This window comes from Hylobates moloch, unplaced genomic scaffold (assembly GCF_009828535.3).
Source record: "Hylobates moloch isolate HMO894 unplaced genomic scaffold, HMol_V3 SCAFFOLD_4, whole genome shotgun sequence".
NCBI lineage: Eukaryota > Metazoa > Chordata > Mammalia > Primates > Hylobatidae > Hylobates > Hylobates moloch.
The window spans coordinates 39,341,729-39,361,952 of NW_026652279.1; the positions used below are offsets into that span (position 1 = coordinate 39,341,729).

General features: G+C 41.2%; 1 protein-coding gene across 1 annotated transcript; it reads right to left on the reverse strand.

Moving 5' to 3' along the window:
* Window positions 1-192: 192 nt before the first annotated feature.
* CSTA (cystatin A) lies at window positions 193-15,887 on the reverse strand. The gene is made up of 3 exons (XM_032150029.2): window positions 15,777-15,887; window positions 4,535-4,636; window positions 193-723 (listed from the first exon to the last, which is right to left on the reverse strand). Exons 1-3 carry the CDS (start codon window positions 15,840-15,842, stop codon window positions 595-597), a joined length of 297 nt encoding a protein of 98 aa, XP_032005920.1. The 5' UTR covers window positions 15,843-15,887; the 3' UTR covers window positions 193-594.
* Window positions 15,888-20,224: the final 4,337 nt, after the last annotated feature.

Genomic DNA, 20,224 nt, shown 5'->3' on the forward strand with positions numbered 1-20,224 from the left:
TGGGAGGCTGAGACAGGAGAATCGCTTAAACCTGGCAGGCGGAGGTTGCAGTGAGCCGAGATCGCGCCATTGCACTCCAGCCTGGGTGACAGAATGAGACTCTGTCTCAAAAAAAAAAGAAAATACATATATATATATATATATACACACACACACACATATACACACACACACACACACACACACACACACTTTGTAAAATACTTGATTTAATTTTAAAGTATGAGGGTAGAGATGGAATGTTGGGTTATCAGCAGCCACAGGGAACAAGGAGGCTGGTGAACTGATAGTCCATGAACCGGCCTGCCTATGGTGGGGGTGAGGGTGGTACTATCCTTTAGCCAGTTGCATTAGGCTTGACTAGTATTTATAAGATTTCCAATTGCCATCAATTTATATGGAGTTTATACTCTAAAGCAATAACACTGATTTTGAGAAAGAAAAGGTAATTTCTGTTTAATACAATAAATGAGAAATAATTGAAGAAATAATTACTTTGGAAAAGAATGCTTCTTTATTGATGGTTATATTTATCAGCAAAGATCATGACTCAGTAGCCAGTGGAAGGAATCAGAACACTTTGGGAACATGCTGCTAAAAGCCTGTCAGCTCATCGTCCTTGTTTCTGTCAGCCTGGTATCCAGAAAGTACCAAGTCTTCATTTTGTCCGGGAAGACTTTTGAATACTTTCAAGTGCATATAATTATTATCACCTGCTCGTACCTGAAAAATATTAAAAAAAGAGAAAGCAAAAGGAGATTCATTCAAATGGGTCTACATCAAGTGAGAGAGCTCTATAAAGACTTCTGTCCAAAAAGCTGCTGAGGAACAGCATTGCTAGACCTAGTCCACCATTCTTAGACTCTTTGTATTCATAAATCCACCACCTTATTTTAGGAGAGAAAGAGCAGACTAGGCTGGGCGCCGTGGCTCCCACCTGTAATCCTAGCACTTTGGGATGCTGAGGCAGGTGGATCACGAGGTCAGGAGTTCGAGACCAGCTTGGCCAGCATAGTGAAACCCCGTCTCTACTAAAAATACAAAAAATTAGCCGGGCGTGGTGGTGCATGCCTGTAATCCCAGCTACTCTGGAGGCTGAGGCAGGAGAATCACTTGAACCCAGGAGGAGAAGTTTGCAGTGAGCCGAGATCACGCCGCTGTACTCCAGCCTGGGCGATAGAGCAAGACTCTGTCTCAAAAAAAAAAAAAAAAAAAAAAAATTGTAGACTAATGGCATGGCAAGAGGCATAGGTCCTAGAATTATTTTGTTATTTTTTTTTTAGTATAATCTGAGCACAAAGGACAGCATTTTATTTTCAAAGATGCATGGAGCAAGAAAGCAAGTGACAGCCTATATGTTTGGTGATGCTGTTTTCTGACTCCCAACTTGGGACACTTTGTTTGCCATACAGTCTGATAAGGGAGAAGAAAATCAGAATTGCCCTAGAAAATTTGGGACGCAGGGTTCCCATACCTATATCAGAACCTACTTTATAAACACTCACTGGTAGGATTGAGCAGAGCCCAGGGGGCAGACACCCTCCCTTCTAAAGTGAAGGGGTCAGCTGGGCACTGTGGCTCACGCCTATAACCCAGCACTTTGGGAGGCTGAGGTGGAGTTTGAGACAAACCTGGCCAACATGGTGAAACCTGGTCTCTACTAAAAATATAAAATTAGCTGGGTGTGGTGGTGCACATCTGTAATCCCAGCTACTTGGGAGGCTGAAGCAGGAGAATCGCTTGAATCCGGGAGGTGGAGGTTGCAGAGAGCCGAGACTGTGCCACTGCACTCCAGCCTGAGTGACAGAGTGAAACTCCGTCTCAAAAAAGAAAAGAAAAAAGAAAAAAAAAAAAAAGCTAAGGGGTTTTGCTAGGAAGTCATTGGTATGAAGGTTGAAGCAGAAGCAGTAGTTTGGACATGAATCTGAGACCTGGAAAATTATGGTAAGAATTTTTACTTTGGTTCTTGCTTGAGACAATAAATGCTTTGTCTTATAAAAATCTTTATTGTGCTTCTGATGTCACTTCCTATCCTAATTTTAACAAATGCCACATATCAAATGTTTACTGTGAGCCAGACACTATGATGAACACTTTATATAAATGATTATATTAACTTATATTATAGGCCTGAAGAAAAGTGGAGCAGTGAAATTTTTACAGATGTGGAAGCAGAGTAGGAGAGATTAAGTGATTTTCCATAAATCTCTCAGCTGGTAAGTGGCACAGCCAATATTCAAACCCAGATCTGTTAGCCTCTAGCATCTACATTCTTTTCACTCTACAGTGTAACATTTTTGGGGGGTGCTGATCGGGGAATGAGGCCTGGCTCTGTTGCCTGGACTGTAGTGCAGTGGTGCGATCACAGCTCACTGCAACCTCAAACTCCTTGGCTCAAGCGATCCTCCTACCTCAGCTTCCCAAATAGCTAGGACTACTGGTGTGCATCACCATGCCTAGGTAATTAAAACATTTTCTTGATAGAGACAGGGTCTTGCTATGTTGCCTGGGCTGATCTCAAACTCCTGGCTTCAAGCTATCCTCCCATCTTGGCCTCCCAAAGTGTTGGGATTACAGGTATGAGCCACCACACCAGGCCAGTGTAACGTTTTAAAAGCTCTTATTTTGTGCTTTGTATTAGAGGCAACACAGCCAGTAGTTAAGCTCAGTCTTTCTAGGTTCAAATCCTGACTCTGCTCTGATAGTTGTGTGATCTTTTTAGTTTCTTCACCCTGGAGCTCAATTTTTTCATCGGTAATCCAAGAGAAGTGATTGTACTTATCTCATAGATTTGTTGTGAGGATTAAATGAGATAATACAAGCCTTGTTCTTAGAATAGTGCATCGTGAATTGTTAAGTGCTGAATAAATTTCCAGCTTATTTATTCCTCACAACACCCTGCGAAGTAGATTATTACCGTCATTGTGCAGATAAGGGAATGAAGGCTCAGAGAGGAGGAGAAGCTTCCCATAGAACAAATTGAACAAGGGTTCAAACCCAGGACACTCTGACACCTAAGCTTGTGGTCCTACCATTCTACGACCTACCTCTTGATAGATACTTGAAATACATAGAGAAGGTCACGTCACTGGCAAGGCCTTAAATCTAGAGTGGCTCAGAGCAAAGGGATCAACAGCCAGACTACCAGGAAGTAAAAGGTAACTGGGATCGGTGGCTGAGATGCAGTAGGAAAAATTTGATAGCAGAAGGAAGAAAAGATGAGAGAGAGAGAGAGAGAGAGAGAGAGGAGACTGATTAAGAGAGGGCAAAGGGGTGGTCAAGGGAACAAATTTTCAAGCAGAAATTTTCAAGATAGTTATCTGATGAACTGTTGAAGAAACATGTGAGTTAGTAATATGTGAAATGTATGCATTTGAATTAATCATAAATTATTAAAATAAATACCTTAATGTTGATGGAATGTTTCCTATCTTTGCACATAATCATTTTTAACTGGAAAACTTTCTTTTCCAGCCATGAAGAAAGCAGATTGAGAATGGAGGAAATGGTGCCATTGTTTTCTGAGGATGCAGCAGGGTCCTCTTTCACATGTGTCTCCCTGGGACCTGGTCTTTACTAGGAGCTCATATTTGGCAGAACAGGGCTGATCCATGTACATAGCTCGGTAGTGAAACTTTCTTATGCTGAGCTGACTAGCTCCACTTACTTATTATTTTTTTTTTTTGCTGAAAAAATCTTTTAAAATGTTTATATTTTAATTGAATTTTTTGTTAAAGAGAAATAAGCCACACTGTGCCCTGGTCAAATAGTTAAGTAAAGATTAAGTAAATATACTTGAATATTTGTTTTTATTTTTAGAATCAGCATTATCATCTTCTTAATACATTAGGACAAACATGGCTCTTAAATATTCATGGCTGACTTGTTCAATTGGTTTCCTCTTGATAACTTCAATTAGAACTCGATCAATGCATTGTGTAATTTTTTGACAGAGCTATAAAATTAACTTTTAAACTGTTTTAAATACTCGACTGTTTTAAACTATACCTAGAGTGCCACAAGTTAAATCTACTAATTTGAGTTATAAAATAGTATTTACATTATATTAATCAAAGGGCAAAAAAGGTTTAAATTATTTTCCCAGCTAATGATTTGAGTCGTTACTTTATTTAATTTAGACATAGAGAATCATACAGCTTTGAGGTGGAATCAGCTTCAAGATACCATGTTGTCCAGCCCCACACCTTCAGGCAGATGAGACGTGATCCTCCCTCCTTACCTAAGCAGCAGCACAGCCACAAATCCAGCATGCCCTGAACTGTTATGAAATCTTTTTCTATACAATTTCCAGAATTCAAGAATCAATGTAATAAAGCTTTCTGAATTCACAAGAAAAAAAATGGTATCACATCATCTACCAAATTTGAGAGTCCACCACTTCGAAGGAATCATGCTGGGCATCTTAATTTAGGACAACCATAAGGAAGGAATTATGTGGTAGGGAAATCAGGAAACATTTTACAGAAAATGAGAAATACATCTTTTGGCACTAAAGTAGGTGCTGAACTCTAACCTTAATGTAGTAATTTGTTCCAGCAACGACTTGGGTTTTATACTCCACGGCTTCCAATTTTTCGTAAGTCTCATTTGTTTTTTCTTCAAGCTGTGGTTTAACCTAAAGAAAAGAAAAGAGGAAACAAATAATCAAAGCTATATTAGACTCCATCTATGCGATGTACACATCTGGGAATCTCATCCTCCTAAAAGTCTTCAAAGATGGTAATGAAATCTATGAACTATTTTTATTATTTCAATAGAAAACACCTGTTATAATACAATTACATAGGTTAAAACGTCAAATTTTGTTGCTTTAGGCTGAATTCACATCAACTCAGTGTGGTAATGCAACATAGGAGCGTTTTGACTGCTAAAACTCTAAGAGTTATATATATCTTTGATTAATAAAAATCAGTAGAGCAATAATTACTACTTGATTAAAACATTATTTTAAAATAATTTCAGACTTAAAAGTTGTAAAATTAGTATAATGAATTCTCTTATATCATTTACAGTTCCCTTAATTTTGCCATTTTACATAACATAGTATAATCACCAAAATCAGGAAATTAACATGGTATAATACTATTAAGTAGTCTCTAAACCTTATCAGAATTTTGCCAGTTTTCCTGAAGATGTCTCTTTTCTGCTCCAGGATCTCATGCAGGATCCGACACTGCATTTAGTTGTCATTTCTCCTCAGTCTCCTACAATCTGGGTTCATTCCTTTTTGTTCATGACCTTGGTGTTTTTGAAGAATACTGGCCTGTTAAGTGGTAGAATGTCCCTCAATTTAGGTTTGTGTGATCTCCTCTTATGTTAGTATTATACATTTTTGTAAGGATAGCACAAACGTGATGATGCGCTTAAGTGCATCCTATCAGGAGCTATGTTTCATTACTGGTGATGTTAATTTTGATTACTTAGTTAGGATGTCTGCCAGGTTTCTCCACTGTAAGGTCACCATTTTTTTCCCCTTTGTAATTAGTAAGTGTCTTGTGAGGACTCTTGTTTCTCGCCATACTTTCATTCATGAATTTTAGCATCCATTGATGGTTCTTGCCTACAACAATGATTAATTGTGGTGTTGGCCAAATGGCAATTAAAAAATCATTTCTTGTGCATTTATTATTTGGAATTCTACTGTAAGGAAGAGCTGTTCCCTCTCTCCTCTTTATGTAGTAAATTACTTATTTTATATTAATATGACTCATGGATATTTCTTCTATTCTGTGGATTACAATTCATTACTCTTTATTTTGTTACTCAAATGCCCTAGATTTGGCCATTGGGAGCTCCTTCACCTGATGCCTGTGTCCTTTCAACATGCCTCCACCGTTTTATAAGCACTTCCTTACTTTCTGACTCTACAAAAGTAGAGTCGGGTGTTCCAGGTTTATCTTGAAGTTTCCTTGCCTCCTCACTGGAATCAACTATTTCTCCAAGGAGTCCCTGCTCCTTTTATGGGAGAATGGTATTTAAGAACCAAGATTTGGGTGCTGTGTCTCTTGTTACTAAATGACATTGCTTCTAGACCCACTCAGTGGAAAGGGCTACAAAATAATATGTGTACTCACACACACATGCACACATCGTTATCTACCCATTTGTGAATGTGTGTGCATATATACACACATTTATGTGTTTGTCATTATATATATATACACTATATACATGTGTGTACAGGGGTGTGTGTGTGTGTGTGTGTGTGTGTGTGTGTGTGTATATTCCTCTGATTAAAATCAAATACCATGGCTGGGTGCTGTGGCTCATGCCTGTAATCCTAGCACTTTGGGAGGCCAAGGGGGGTGGATCACTTGAGGTCAGGAGTTTGAGACCAGCGTGACCAATATGATGAAACTCTGTCTCTACTAAAAATGCAAAAATTAGCTGGACTTAATGGTAGGTGTCCATAATTCCAGCTACTCAGGAGGCTGAGGCAGGAGAATTGCTTGAACCTGGGAGACGGAGGTTGCAGTGAGCCAAGATCACGCCATTGCACTCCAGCCTGGGAAACAAGAGTGAAACTCTGCCTCAAAATATATAAATAAATAAATAAATAAATAAATCAAATAAATCAAATACCACGGGACTCATTTAGCTTTTCCCCTTTCCTTATTATAACTCCTTTCTCAAACACTGAGGAAGAATCCTGGTTCTTATTATTTGCAACGTATTTGCCTATTTGCTCAGTTCTAGAGTATACATAAAATAATTTCAGAATTGTTGACCTATACCCCTGTGGAAAACAATATACTAACTAGAGTGCAGTATTTGGGTATGATTCTTATAAAGACCCTGTGATTGCATGGGCTTACCTGGATAATCCAGGATAACCTCTCCATCTCCAGATCCTTACCTTAATCACACCTGCAAAGTCTCTTTTGCTGTGTAGAGGAACCTAGTCACAGGTTCCAGGGATTAGGACATGGACATCTTTGGAGGGCCATCATTCTGTCTACCATGGAGGGATATGGGTTGGGTTTAAATGTCAGCATTCCCGAACCCAGCATGAGAAGGGAGACAGTCCCAAATTTAATATGTAAACTTTTACTGAAAAGTAAAAAGCTGAACCCATCAGCTTTCTGTACAGTGCTTCATTCCCACTCTCAGCTGGGCCTGATATGCAAAAGTCTACTATGAGCTCTTGACTCAATTCCTGCTAAGTGTAAAGCTCGTCTTCTGCCGGGGTGGAGGATAGTGAGGGAGAAGGAACTTGAGGAGGTCTCACTGTCCCTCATACAGATTAGTCCTCTTACTTTTGGTCTCAGACCTTACTCCTGGCGATGAGTTTTTGGTGTTGCTCATGCCTGCGCCACTGTGATGTTCTGCAGTGTGAATCTGCTTGCTTCTGGCTTAGACTTTCCCCTCTATGGGCTTAGCTTCTGTTTAGACTGCTCAGCATTTTCCATTGTTCATCTGTTTTCCAACTTCCAAAACTTTACTGGTATTTCTGAGGTGGTACTTGCCTATCTCCTGTTGTCTTTATATCTGTGGATTTGTCCTTCAACCCCAATTATTTTCTGTCTTTTGGAGGAAAAAGGATATAACTCTCTGTGTTGAATGTACCTTGTTTACTGAGAACCTGCCTTTATGCCCTTCATGAAAGCATTTCATGTCCATACAACTTCGATCAGGCCTCCAGTGCATCTAGGATTCTCCCAAGGCAGTCCTTCCCATCAGTGGGCAGGTTTTTTTTGTTTTTGTTTTTGTTTTTTTTTTTTTTTAATTTAAGAGACAAGATCTCCCCCTCACGCAGGCTGGAGTGCAGTGGTGTGATCATAGTTCACTGCAGCCTCAAACTCCTGGACTCAAACAATCTTCCCTGGGCAGAGGTTTTGAACCCTTACTACTGATGCCTCAGTTTGAGTACCAGAACTGTTTTCAAAGATGTAGACATATGCAAACTGTGAGTTCTGAGACCACTTCTGAAAGGCCAAACACTCCACAGACCACCACTCAGTTCTCCTGTAACCTTGAGAGTAGATGGGAAAAATGTGATTGTTCTGTTGAGATGGAAATGAAATTTCAAAGTGGAGAAAGGGAGAAGACAAATAGTGAGGACAAACCAGAAGTGGGAAGAGCTAGCGGCAGGAGAGTGGAGAAAGGGTGCACAGAGAAGCAGAGTAAGGAAACGTGTTATTGTCTTAGGGCCCCTTTCCAAAGCCTTTCGAGATTCCAAAGGAGAGGTGGCCAGCACTTGGCACCAGTCAAGTTAGGAGCTGAGTTTGAAAGCATTAATCTCTACACTAACCCCCAAAGTATCCATTTAAACCTTATTTTATGAATGGGGAATCTGAGGCTATGAGTTGAGCATGACTGCTTAAAGTTGAAAAATTATTAATCATAGTTATTTTAAAGTCCTTGCCTGATAACTTATATATCTGATCTGTGTTCCTTCTGCTTTTCAGTCATGTTTCTTTTTAAGCACGTATCCTAAGCCAGCCAGCCTTTCTTTCTCTCTTTCTCTTTCTCTCTCTTTCTTCTCTTTCTTTCTTTCTTTCTTTTTCTTTCTTTCTTCTTTCTTTCTTTTCTTTCTTCCTTCCTTCCTTTCCTTTTCCTTCCTTCCTTCCTTCCTTCCTTCCTTCCTTCCTTCCTTCCTTCCTTCCTTCCTTCCTTCTTCCTTCCTTCCTTCCTTCCTTCCTTCCTTCCTTCCTTCCTTCCTTCTTTCCTCTCTCTCTCTTTCTTCTTTCTTTCTTTCTTCCTTTCTTGCTCTTTCTTTCTTTCTTTCTTTCTTCCTTTCTTTCTTCTTTCTTTCTTTCTTTCTTTCTTTCTTTCTTTCTTTCTTTCTTCTTTCTTTCTTTCTTCTTTCTTTCTTTCTTTCCTTCTTTCTTTCTTTCTTTCTCTTTCTTTCTTCCTTTCCTTCTTTTTTTCTTTCTTCTCTCTCTCTTTCATGGAGTCTTGCTCTGTCACCTAGGCTGGAGTGTAGTGGCACAATCTCAGCTCACTACAACCTCTCCCTCCTGGGTTTAAGCAATTCTCCTGCCTCAGCCTCCTGAGTAGCTGGGACTACAGGCATCCTCCACCACTCCCAGCTAATTTTTTGTATTTTTGGAGAGATGGAGTTTCACCATGTTTGCAAGGCTGGTCTCGAACTCCTGGCCTCAGGTGATCCACCCGCCTTGGCATCCCAAAGTGCTGGGATTACAGGGGTGAGCCACCATGCCTGGCCCTAAGTTTTTATTTCTATCTGTCCTAGAAATATATCCAAATCTTTAACCTTTCCATCATATCTGTGTAATCCACAAATGAGGAATTTTCTGAGAGACAGGGGATTTAAAAGATCTGGTTTGTTTCTTGAAGTGTTCTGGCACCTGTCAGACTGTGGACTTTGATTTCTGGTTCACTCTACTTGTAACTTGCAGCCTCCCTCCCTCTTCCCAGTGAAATAGATTTGCATGGTTTAATGTTAGATGACATAGACCTGAGTGATGAGATTTGAGCTGAGGAGCAGGGAAAGGGGCAGAGTAGGGGAGCTTGTCAGTGAAAGCTTAAGTCTCAGAAGGTAGCTTGGTGCTGAAAGACTCCCCAGGATGGGCACTAGGAGGATGCAGGCCAGCTGGGAACGGTGGTGGGAGACTGGTGGTGAACGGACACATCTCCTGCTGAATGCAGTTGGCCTTCACCTTTCTCAGTCTGCCATGCGTGATGGTGACAGGAGCTGAAGGAATACAGTGGAGGTTTGTTGCTTGGTCTCCAGCCAGGGGAGGAGGCTACCAGGGAGAAGCACCTGGTATAATGCATTTACCCCAGAGTTCTTCAAGCATTTCTCATTGCTACCGAGCATGAATTTTGGTGAGGTGTTTATTCTCTGAGATCCGAGGATTTGAGCCATGAGGCACCCAACACCCAGGCTTTTCTCCTAATCTGTAGTCATTCTACAGAAACAATAGGACTGTGCCTAATTTAGGAGAAAATGGATAGAAAGATACTGGTGGCAAAGTGGATAAATTACATTTGGGGGAGTTTTAGAGAGTAAGGAAGGAGAGTTTGAATAGTAACATGAAAGGACAGTAGGGCCAGTAAGATGTGACTTGTGGACATTTATTGTCCAAGTATGTTTTGAAGGAAGAAGGAAGTATGGGACAAGGCATTAAGGATGCAAGAAATGAAGTCACCTGGCTAAGAGAGGAAGGACTGGCTGAAGAGAGGAGAACAGAGTCTAGGGAGGAATGAGATCCAGCAAGAGATAGGGTCAGCTGGGGCATTTTCTTACCAGAGACCTGCAATCTCCTAACAGAGATGTTCCCAACCCCTGGGCTGCAGACCAGTACCCATCCATGGCCTGTTAGGAATCAGGCTGCACAGCAGGAGGGGAGCAGTGGGCCAGTGAGCATTATGGCCTGAGCTCCACCTCCTGTCAGATTAGCGGCGGCATTAGATTCTCATAGGAGTAGGAACCCTATTGTGAACTGCACGCAAGGGATCAAGGTTTCATGCTCCTTATGAGAAAATAATGCCTGATGATCTGAGGTGGAACAGCTTCATCCCAAAACTATCCCCTCCACCCTGTCTGTGGAAAAATTGCCTTCCATGAAGGTGCCAAAAAGGCTGGGGACAGCTGGCCTGAGAAGAGTAGGAACTGAGACATCCTGCTGGAGGGACCATGGGGGTGGGAGGCATTGAGCAACTAAAGAGAGATTTACATCTGTGGGGTTTCTAGAAAAAGACCAATAAATATGACTGAAAGGATGTTCTGGCAGCCCTGGGTCCTGTCCGGGTTGTTAAGCATTAATCCACAGGTTTGTAATGGGTGAGTTTTCTGTGGTTCTGCACCTTGCTTTGGCAAAGTTCTTTGATTCTGGAACAATAGTAGCTGCACAGAAAGTGGTGGCAGTGGGTGTGAACTTTAATTGAGAATTAGAATGCCAGGAGCTCCCAGGGTCAAGGAAATCATCATGAGTGGAGGAGTGTTTGAAGCTATCCTCCTGTCATGGTGTCCAGGCTGGATGAGATACTAAGTGGGCCTGGGTGTGTTCTCATGAAGATGGGAAGGTAGGTGCCTGAAGGATTCTGGTGTGGCTGAATGGCAGGTTCTTTGGGTGTGGGACAGTGGGAGAGGCGACAAATAAGGAGGCTGTGGTCAGAGAGGGGAATGCAAATTTGTGGATGGGGTGAGAGCCATGACATGCTAAGTTCCCGGGTGTGCCCAGGATGGTATGCAGATGAGGTGTTTGTGCGGTGTCCTGACTGACAAAAATCATATTCTGTGTGTTGGCCAGGAACAGTATTCAGCAATGAGGTTTATGACTAAGGGGAGTGTGTGTGTGTGTGTGTGTGTGTGTGTGTGTGTTGTGTGCATGCACATTGCATGTATAGTAGCTCTTGCTTCTAAAAACAGTTAAATAACATTTCTTTCCTTCTCATAAATATGCTCAGAATTCTCATCAAAACGCTTATTAACATATTATGTAAGATAATGGATCAGCAATAATGATCTGGAGGCTTTTGCTGTTGGGCCATTCATTTATCTGGTTCTGCATTATACAGATTGTGGATTTTCATGAATGGGGGCTGTGTATGGCTCTGTCTTTCTGGATGTGTCCCTCTTAGCTCCATTCTATTTTATTAATTTCCACAAGGCCAGGCACTATTTTATGTCCCTGCTGCCCCCATAGCAATTCACAGTTTTGTCTACCTAATTAATGTTTTCTGAATGAAAAGACCACAGTTGTTTTTCATCCTGACAACTTGTCTCCCCAAATAGGAAAGATGAGTATAGCAATGACCTCAGCTAATACGGAGAATCTTGGAAGAGGGTTTTCTTCCAAGTGTACTTTAGTACATGATGCTACAATGACATGTTCAGTCTCTGTTATCTTCAGAATGGGAAAACTCATTTCTCCTGTCTTCAAAAACATTCAAGTTTTCTCAATTGCCATCCCCTTTGTTTGCCTTTCTTTTCTTTCTGCCCTCATCCAATATTCCTCTTTCACTGTGATATCAAATTCCTTGGTCATGCAGTTATTGTTTGTCTTTGACACTCTTCCCTTTTCTATGTGATGATCTTTTTCTTCCTTCTTTCTCTCCTTCTAATGGGGTTCTTCAGTTGACCTTCCACTAAAAAGCTCTCTGAGAAGGCCAAGGAAAGCTGATAAACTTCAGCTCCTCTGAGAATACTTCCACTTTAACAGGTGATTTTAAAAAACAGAAATACATTCAAAAATAAAAAAAAATAAAACTAGCAAGTAAGTGACAGGTAGTGGAGATTGTCCCTAAATTACTAGCACCTATCCATTTTCCCTATTCCTGCATGGGGACCTAACTGTAATTTTGGAGAAGGAATTGACTCAAGTTTCTCACCTATAAAGCGGTTATAATAATACCTGCCTCTTGGGTTGTTGGTAGGGGCATAAATGATATAATTGACGTGAAAGTGCTTCCTAAACTATAAAGAGTTTTCCAACTCTTCCTCTACCTTCTAACACTGAACTGGGAATTGTGCCCTAAGGGTCACTCCTGTAAGAGAGGGTAGATAAGTGATAATTGGGGCTTTAACACCGGAGGAGCTGAACTGCCTCACAGTAATTATTCACCTCAAAGGAAGGAGGTTTGACCAGCAATCTCTAACATCTTTTCTGGTCCAAAACCTATGATTATAAAAAAGCACTTAATTGGATATTGTTTTATATTATGTTACAGATATCTCGATTTTCCCAACTACCCTGTAAACTCCTAGAGGCCAGGGGCCATACCTTATAGACCTTATGTAGCTTCTATAATAATTAGCATAATGCTAGACACCTAGGAGATACACAAGAAATGCACCTACCATGAAATGATTCATTGATATTCATTTCCTATATTTATTTATTTTTTGAAACAGAGTCTCGCTTTGTTGGCCAGGCTGGAGTGCAGTGGCATGATCATGGCTCACTGCATCCTCAACTTCCTGAGTGCAAGTGATCCTCTCACCTAAGCCTCCCAAGTAGCTGGGACTACAGGTGTGTACCACCTGGCTATTTTTTTGTATTTTGGAGGGGGTAGAGACAGAGTTTTGTCATGATGCCCTTGAACCACCCAGATCAAGCAATCTGCCCGCCTCTGCCTCCTAAACTGCTGAGATTACAGCCGTGAGCCACTGCACCAGTCCCTCTAAGGAGTAAAAAATTTTATTTTGGCTGGGCACGGTGGCTCACGCCTGTAATTCCAGCACTTTGGGAGGCCGATGCGGGTGGATCATGAGGTCAGGAGATCGAGATCATCCTGGCTAACACGGTGAAACCCCTTCTCTTCTAAAAAATACAAAAAATTAGCCAGGCATGGTGGCGGGTGCCTGTAGTCCCAGCTACTCGGGGGGCTGAGGCAGGAGAATGGCGTGAACCCGGGAGGTGGAGCTTGCAGTGAGCCGAGACCACACCACCGCACTCTAGCCTGGGCGACAGAGCGAGATTATGTCAAAATAAATAAATAAATAAATTTTAAATTTTTAAATTTTTTCGCTCTGTCGTCCAGGCTGGAGTGCAGTGGCACGATCTCGGCTCACTCCAACCTCCGCCTCCTGGGCTCAAGCGATTCTCCTCCCTCAGCCTCCTGAGCAGCTGGGACTACAGGCGCCCGTCACCACGCCCAGCTAATTTTTCTAGTTTTAGTAGAAAACTAGACAGTAGAAAGCTATGTTGGCCAGGCTGGTCTCGAACTCCTGACCTCAGGTGATCCGCCTACCTTGGCCTCCTATACGGACTTAACTGTGAGACTGGTGCTTCCACTGAGAAGGCAAACTTACCACACTCTCTCCATTCAGTATATTTCCCTTTCCTAACAAAGCTCCTCTGTGTTCTGCCACTGTGTGGTGGAGAGGGCAGGCAGTCAAACACTGGGGGTGAGCTAACTTCTTAACTAGGTTACTCTTTTTTTTTTTTTTTTTTGAGACGGAGTCTTGTTCTGTGGCCCAGGCTGTAGTGCAATGTCGTGATCTTGGCTCACTGCAGCCTCCGCCTCCCGGGTTCAAGTGATTCTCCTGCCTCAGCCTCCGGGTAGCTGGGATTACAGGTGCCTGCCACCGTGCGGGGCTAATTTTTGTATTTTTAGTAGAGACGGGGTTTCACCATGTTGGCCAGGCTGGTCTCGAACTGCTGACCTTGCGATCCACCCGCCTCAGCCTCCCAAAGTGCTGGGATTACAGGCATGAGCCACTGAGCCCAGCCTGCACCCTGACTTTTAAAGCCCCATCTCTCACTGGCCTTGTAGGATGCCATATATCTCTGGTCCTGCAGGCAAGCGAGGCTATGGGTGGCAGCAGCAGCAGCACTTGGGAGTCTGGTAGAAATGCAGAATCTCCGACCTACCCCAGGCCCCCTGAATCAGAATCTAAGGTTTATCAAGACCTGCAGGTGATTCATGTGCACATTCAAGTTTGAGAACATTGATCTGATCTGGGGATTCACATGAAGACATTACTGACTTAATATCATTTCCCAGGAAAAAAGCTCCAAGATATTTATTTAAAAAAAGAACTCTTGAAAGAGAAATAATTAGTCCCCAAGAATGAGTGATGGGATTCTAGGCATCTGGCCCCTTAGAGAGCTTTCTAGTTCCCAGAATATAAAGGATCCCAACTCTTATAATCACACAAAAAGCTGATCTTGTTTTCCAAGCTGCCATAGAATGATGTTTCAGAGAGAAAAAATAAGAAGGAATAATATAAGAAAATAAGGCAACAAACTGAAAACCTAAAATAGTAATTTGTACATGTTTTCCTTTCATAAAATATGCAAATAAATGTTTACTACATAGCTAGATGATAGCTAATCACACAACACTTAGAAAAATATATCAGGGACGGGTGTGGTGGCTCACGCCTATAATCCCAATACTTTGGGAAGCCTAGGTGAGTGGATGGCTTGAGCCCAGGAATTCAAGACAAGTCTTGCAACAGAATGAAATGCCATCTCTAAAAACAAAACAAAAGAAAACCCCCCAAATCAGCCAGGCGTGGTGGCATGTGTCTGTAATCCCAGCTACTCAGGAGCCTGAGTGGGGAGGATCGCTTGAGCTCAAAAAGTTGAGGCTACAGTGAGCGGTGATCACATCATTGCACTCCAGCCTGGGTGACAGAGTGAGACCCCGTCTCTTAAAAACAAAACAAAACAAAACAAAACAAAAAAGAAGAAGAGAAAAACACATCAATCTGCTAACAACATTGAGTTCTATTTTTCCATATATAATTTGGTGGCCTATGACGTTTTGGAGTCACTATAGACTGTCACTTCTGTTCTCTATTAGTTGAATTACGCTTTAACTACGAAAAGACTAAAACACTGTCTTTTTGGGCAAAAGTGTATGAAGTTTGTAAGTAGATTGCCTTTACAATATTATTCTTTATTCAATCTATTTAAAAAAATTTTCCCTGCAGTGCATTCCAAGACTACTTCATCAAATTGTTAACAACCTTAGACTTCAATTACACGTTGGCTTCACTTGGTGAGATTAGAAAAGTTCCATCAGAAACTGAATTAGTAATCCTAGAATCATATCTTGTAAGAGCTTTAGAGAAGATGCAATACAAATTCTTTTACCCATGGAGAAAATGAAGCTCAGAGAAGAAATGTGATTTGCTCAAAGTCACACTCACAGTTTGGGGATTATTCGAGGTTTCATCTGAAAAGCTCTTATTTCATCTTAGTTGTAAAGAAACCTGAACAAAGCCACAAACATCCTAAACTTCTGGTTTTCATGTTCAACCACAGCCTTTCCACAGGGACAACTTATGAATCAAGATTTTGGCTCAGACTTTTTCCTGAATGGCATCAACTCACCTTATCAACAATCTCCTGGATTTCTGGAGTGGCGGGTTTGGCCTCAGATAAGCCTCCAGGTACCATTTTGGCTGATTGCTTCTTTGCTGGACAGGATGCTGGAACCGAAGTGAACAGGGAAGTGTGGAGACTTGTGTTTTAAAAGAGGCGTTCACTAGCTCCGCCTATAGAATGCTTTATTTTCCACAAATAGCAAAGAGGCATGGGGAAAATGAGTATGCCTCCAAGCAAGTCTTCTTGTTTCCTGGACAGAATATGCTATATGGAATTTGAAGAAAGAGGGGTTGGAGGATGAAGCAAGTACAGGAGTCATGTCCTAACAAGCATCAAACGTCCCCACATTCTCTTTAGCGGTTCCATCTTGTTGCATCATCTGAATTATGAAATCTGAAGCCACAACTAGAATTTCCAAATGTTTTAAAACTTCTAACACAAAATTTTATTTTTTTTTAAAGCAAAACTTACTAATAATGTCAAGGTTAGTTTAGAATTTACTTGACTTTAGAAAGAAAGCAAAAGGATCTATCTGGAGGACCTTGGCTGGATGTGTCTTCTTTACTCTTATTTAAATATCTGGAAATGTTTAACATACAGTAAAACACAAAGAATCAAATAGTGAACATCTATATTTCTATCACTCAGAATTAAGACTTTTAACCTTTTGTCATATTTGCTTGCTGTCTTTTATTTTGGTAGTTATTTTTAAGAAATAAAATATTACAGATATGGAGGAAGCCTCACACCCCATGCAAGCACTCCACGCCTTCCAGAAGGCAAAGCACATTGTGAATTGATATCCTTCCAGGGCATTTCTATATGTTTACTTGGTGTGTCTTTAAAATTTCATCTAAATTGTATGCTAAATATATTCTATGTTATGCTCCTTTTTCTATTCAACATGTTTTTGAGCCTTTCTATGTTGATATACACATAGATCAATCCACAGATAGATCAATTCTGTTCATTTCCTTTAACTGTGATATGCTATTTTATGCTAGACCTATCTATTTAGTCTACCTATCTAACTGCTATATACTAGTTCATATTTTACATACTCATTTCTCTATTGATGACGATTTTGGTTGTTTCTAGTGTTGCATTCTTACAAACAACATTGCATTTTTTTCCCCCTTTTTACATGAGTCAGGGCTTCTGCAGACAACTTATCTAGAAGCAAAATGGCCATGTTGTGTGAATATTTGTGTATATTATTTCATTCAATTTTGGGAATATATAATACATACACAGGATAAAAATGTTTGGAAGGAACCACGCTTTACAATATAAGGAATTATTCGCTCACTTAATTCCTCAGACACCCTTCTACTCTCCAGAGACAACTATTGGCACCAACTTCTTCTGTATCCTTCAGAGACATTCTTTACACATACAAATATGAAAATAATTGGAGGCCAGGTGCGGTGGCTCACGCCTGTAATCTCAGCACTTTGGGAGGCCGAGGTGGGTGGATCACAAGGTCAAGAGATTGAGACCATCCTGGCCAACATGGTGAAACCCCATCTCTACTAAAATTACAAAAATTAGCTGGGTGTGGTCGCGTGCACCTGTAGTCCCAGCTGCTCAGGAGGCTGAGGCAGGAGAATCGCTTGAACCTGGGAGGCGGAGGTTGCAGTGAGCCAAGATCGTGCCACTGCACTCCAGCCTGGCGACAGAGCAATACTGTGTCTCAAAAAAATAATAATAATAATTGGCTACACACACACGCACACACACACATAGATACATATTCATCTATATAGGTTTTCTTTTATAAAAATGGTATTCTACATGAATTATTATACTTTTTGTTTTATTCCTAACAATATATTTTGGAGATTGTACTATATCACGATACAGGGAGGTGTTTCTTTCTTTATAATGATGTTTGGTGGGTGCTTGGCAAATTCTTGGAGCTAGGTGAGTGTCTTACAGGCTAAACTAAGGGGCGCTACACAAGTATCTCTCCATAGAATGCCTTTACCCTGTGGATTAAGAAGAACAGCGAATGTGGATGACAACGTGCTCCCTCAAGAGGCCACAGGTCGTCTGAAGACTTTGGCTTAGCTTTCATAGGCCACTGGTTCTACTCATCTTCATGTGACCTCCCCAAGTCAAGTCCTTTCATATTCAGGCCCCCGACGTTTTTCCAAGCCTGAAGCCCATTTTTAGTTGTCCGCTTACATTCTAGTCCAGGCCATCCTTATTGAATCTCCCCAGTGGTAAGGGATATGGTAAACGGCAAGTCTACTCTTCTCTTTCTAGGGTCTATGCCCTGTACTTTCAGCTTTTTCCTATTGATTCTCAATAATTTATTTTAGAAGTAAAAACTTCCCCAAAGCAAATATTGCTTTTGTCTTTTGTATTCCTCCTATAACAATCCTAGTTCTTCTCAAGGGTAGTATGTATGCCTCTGATTGACAGGGGAAGAGTCGCACACAAGGAAGTGCAAAAAAAAAAGCACAATTCATATCTCTGTATTAATTGTTTACTTAAGTTAAACATACAGTTGATTAAATACACATTTATTTTAAAGGTACCTTTAAGATTGCTTTTTGGATTTTTTGGTATGAATTATGCAGACTGTGTTTCTGGAGTTAGATATCCTCATATGTTTCATATTTCTTGTCTGTGGGCTCATCTGCCACAGGAGTTATCTTTTATATGAGTTTTCTCTTCTGTGGGCTGATTTGTGGGGCTTCCCTGTGGGGTGGTTTCCTCTACCAGGCCCTAGGAGGTGCACAAGCCCCAGCCCAGTTCTTACTTTACTGTTGGCTTAGAGCTCTTGAACCAAAAAGATACTGAGAATTTGGGCTTGTCTCCAGCTTTAGTTACAGGCCTGGGGCTCTGAACTTCCCCAGCTAATTGCGCTTCTACCCATTGCCAGGAGTGGATGTACGGATGCATTCACTTACCATGCAACCCACCATTCCCACTGCTAGCTATTTACCCAGGAGAAATGAAATATGTCTGCCCAAAGACTGGCATACAAATGCTAACAGCTGCATTATTCATGATGATTCAAAACCGAAGAAAACCCCATGTCTATCAACTGGTGAATGGTAAGAATAGTTGTGGTAGAGCCACAGTATAGAATACTACTCAACAATAAAAAGGAACAAAATAGTAATACATTAAATCACATAGGTAAACCTCAAAAACAAGTCAACGTAAGAAGTAAAAGAAAGCAAACACAGAAGACCATGGACTATATTATTTCATTTAGATGAGACCTTAGAAAAGGCAAAATTATAGTGACAAAAAGAAGATCAGAGGCTGCTTGAGGCTGAGGTGAGGGATGGAATGGACCGTAAAGGGGTGCAAGAAAACGTCTTAGGGAGATGGAATTGTTTTATACATGGATTGCGATAGTGGCTACACAACAGTACATGATTACCAAACTTCATCAGATTGTGCACTTAAAGTGGGTGGACTTGTTTCCGCACCAAAAAAATAAAAAATAAAAAAGTGGGTGGACTTTATCATATGTAAGTTACACCCCTAAAAAGCTAGACTATAAAAGCACTGCCTTTTGAATGCCTTCTTTATGTGTCTCTTGGTCTTGCTGTTATACTTCTTCCTCTAATGTTTTTCATTAGAGTCTTAACTACTACTGCACCAATATAGTGATTTAAAAATGTCTGTGAAGGCCCTATTTGAAGTGTGTGTTCAAGGGAGGACGTAGTTATTCCTCCTGGCTATCCTTGTGGTGAAGAGGGAAAGCAGGAGGCAGGGTTGACTGAGGACAGGTCATGAAAAACAGGTGAAAGATCTTACACTTTAGTTGTTAGGTAATGGAGGTCACTGAAAAGTCTGAGCTATAGAGAAGCCATTTGTGCTTTAGGAAGATAAAACTGGAGGCAGTGTGTAGACTGGTATATTAGGAAAACACAAACTAACTGTCTATCTTCTACTATACCCTCAACACTCAACACGCTCTGGCCATCATAGTGCATGGAAGCTGAACCCCTGTACCCCCAGTGTTGTCTGGCTTCCTGGCTTGAGAAAAGCAGAGTTTCTGTTCCATATTGAGGAGGGGAGAGACGGTGCAGCCAGCGGGATGGCAGGAGAGCAGCCCATACTCCATGACAAGACCCCTGCTGCGACGCCAAGCCTGCAAAAAACTGACTGGACTTGCTAAAAGCTTGGAGTGAAGGTATTTATTTTTTTCAGGGTCAAGGAAGAGCACGCTAAGTTCATGCCTGAATCACTGTGGAGCAAAACAGAGTGATCAGAAGAGAATCAAGAGAGCCAGCTCTTAGAGCTCAGCCAAACTCTTGGGGAGGCCTAAGGTTTCCCTTCTCCAAACCGGAGGATGAGGTAATTCTACCTACATCTTTGTGGCTGGGGAGTTCCCTGTTCTTATTTGAGTTACACATATTTTAGGATTCCAGGTGGAATTTCTTTTCCTTTTTGAAAACTGAAGCATAATTTATGCATAGTAAAATGCA

Coding starts and splice junctions, on each gene's coding strand:
- CSTA (XM_032150029.2), bottom strand. CDS start 15,842: ATGGTACCTGGAGGCTTATCTGAGGCCAAACCCGCCACTCCAGAAATC. Junction 4,637..15,776: donor TCCAGGAGATTGTTGATAAG/GTGAGTTGATGC, acceptor TCTTTTCTTTAG/GTTAAACCACAGCTTGAAGA. Junction 724..4,534: donor GAACAAATTACTACATTAAG/GTTAGAGTTCAG, acceptor AATATTTTTCAG/GTACGAGCAGGTGATAATAA.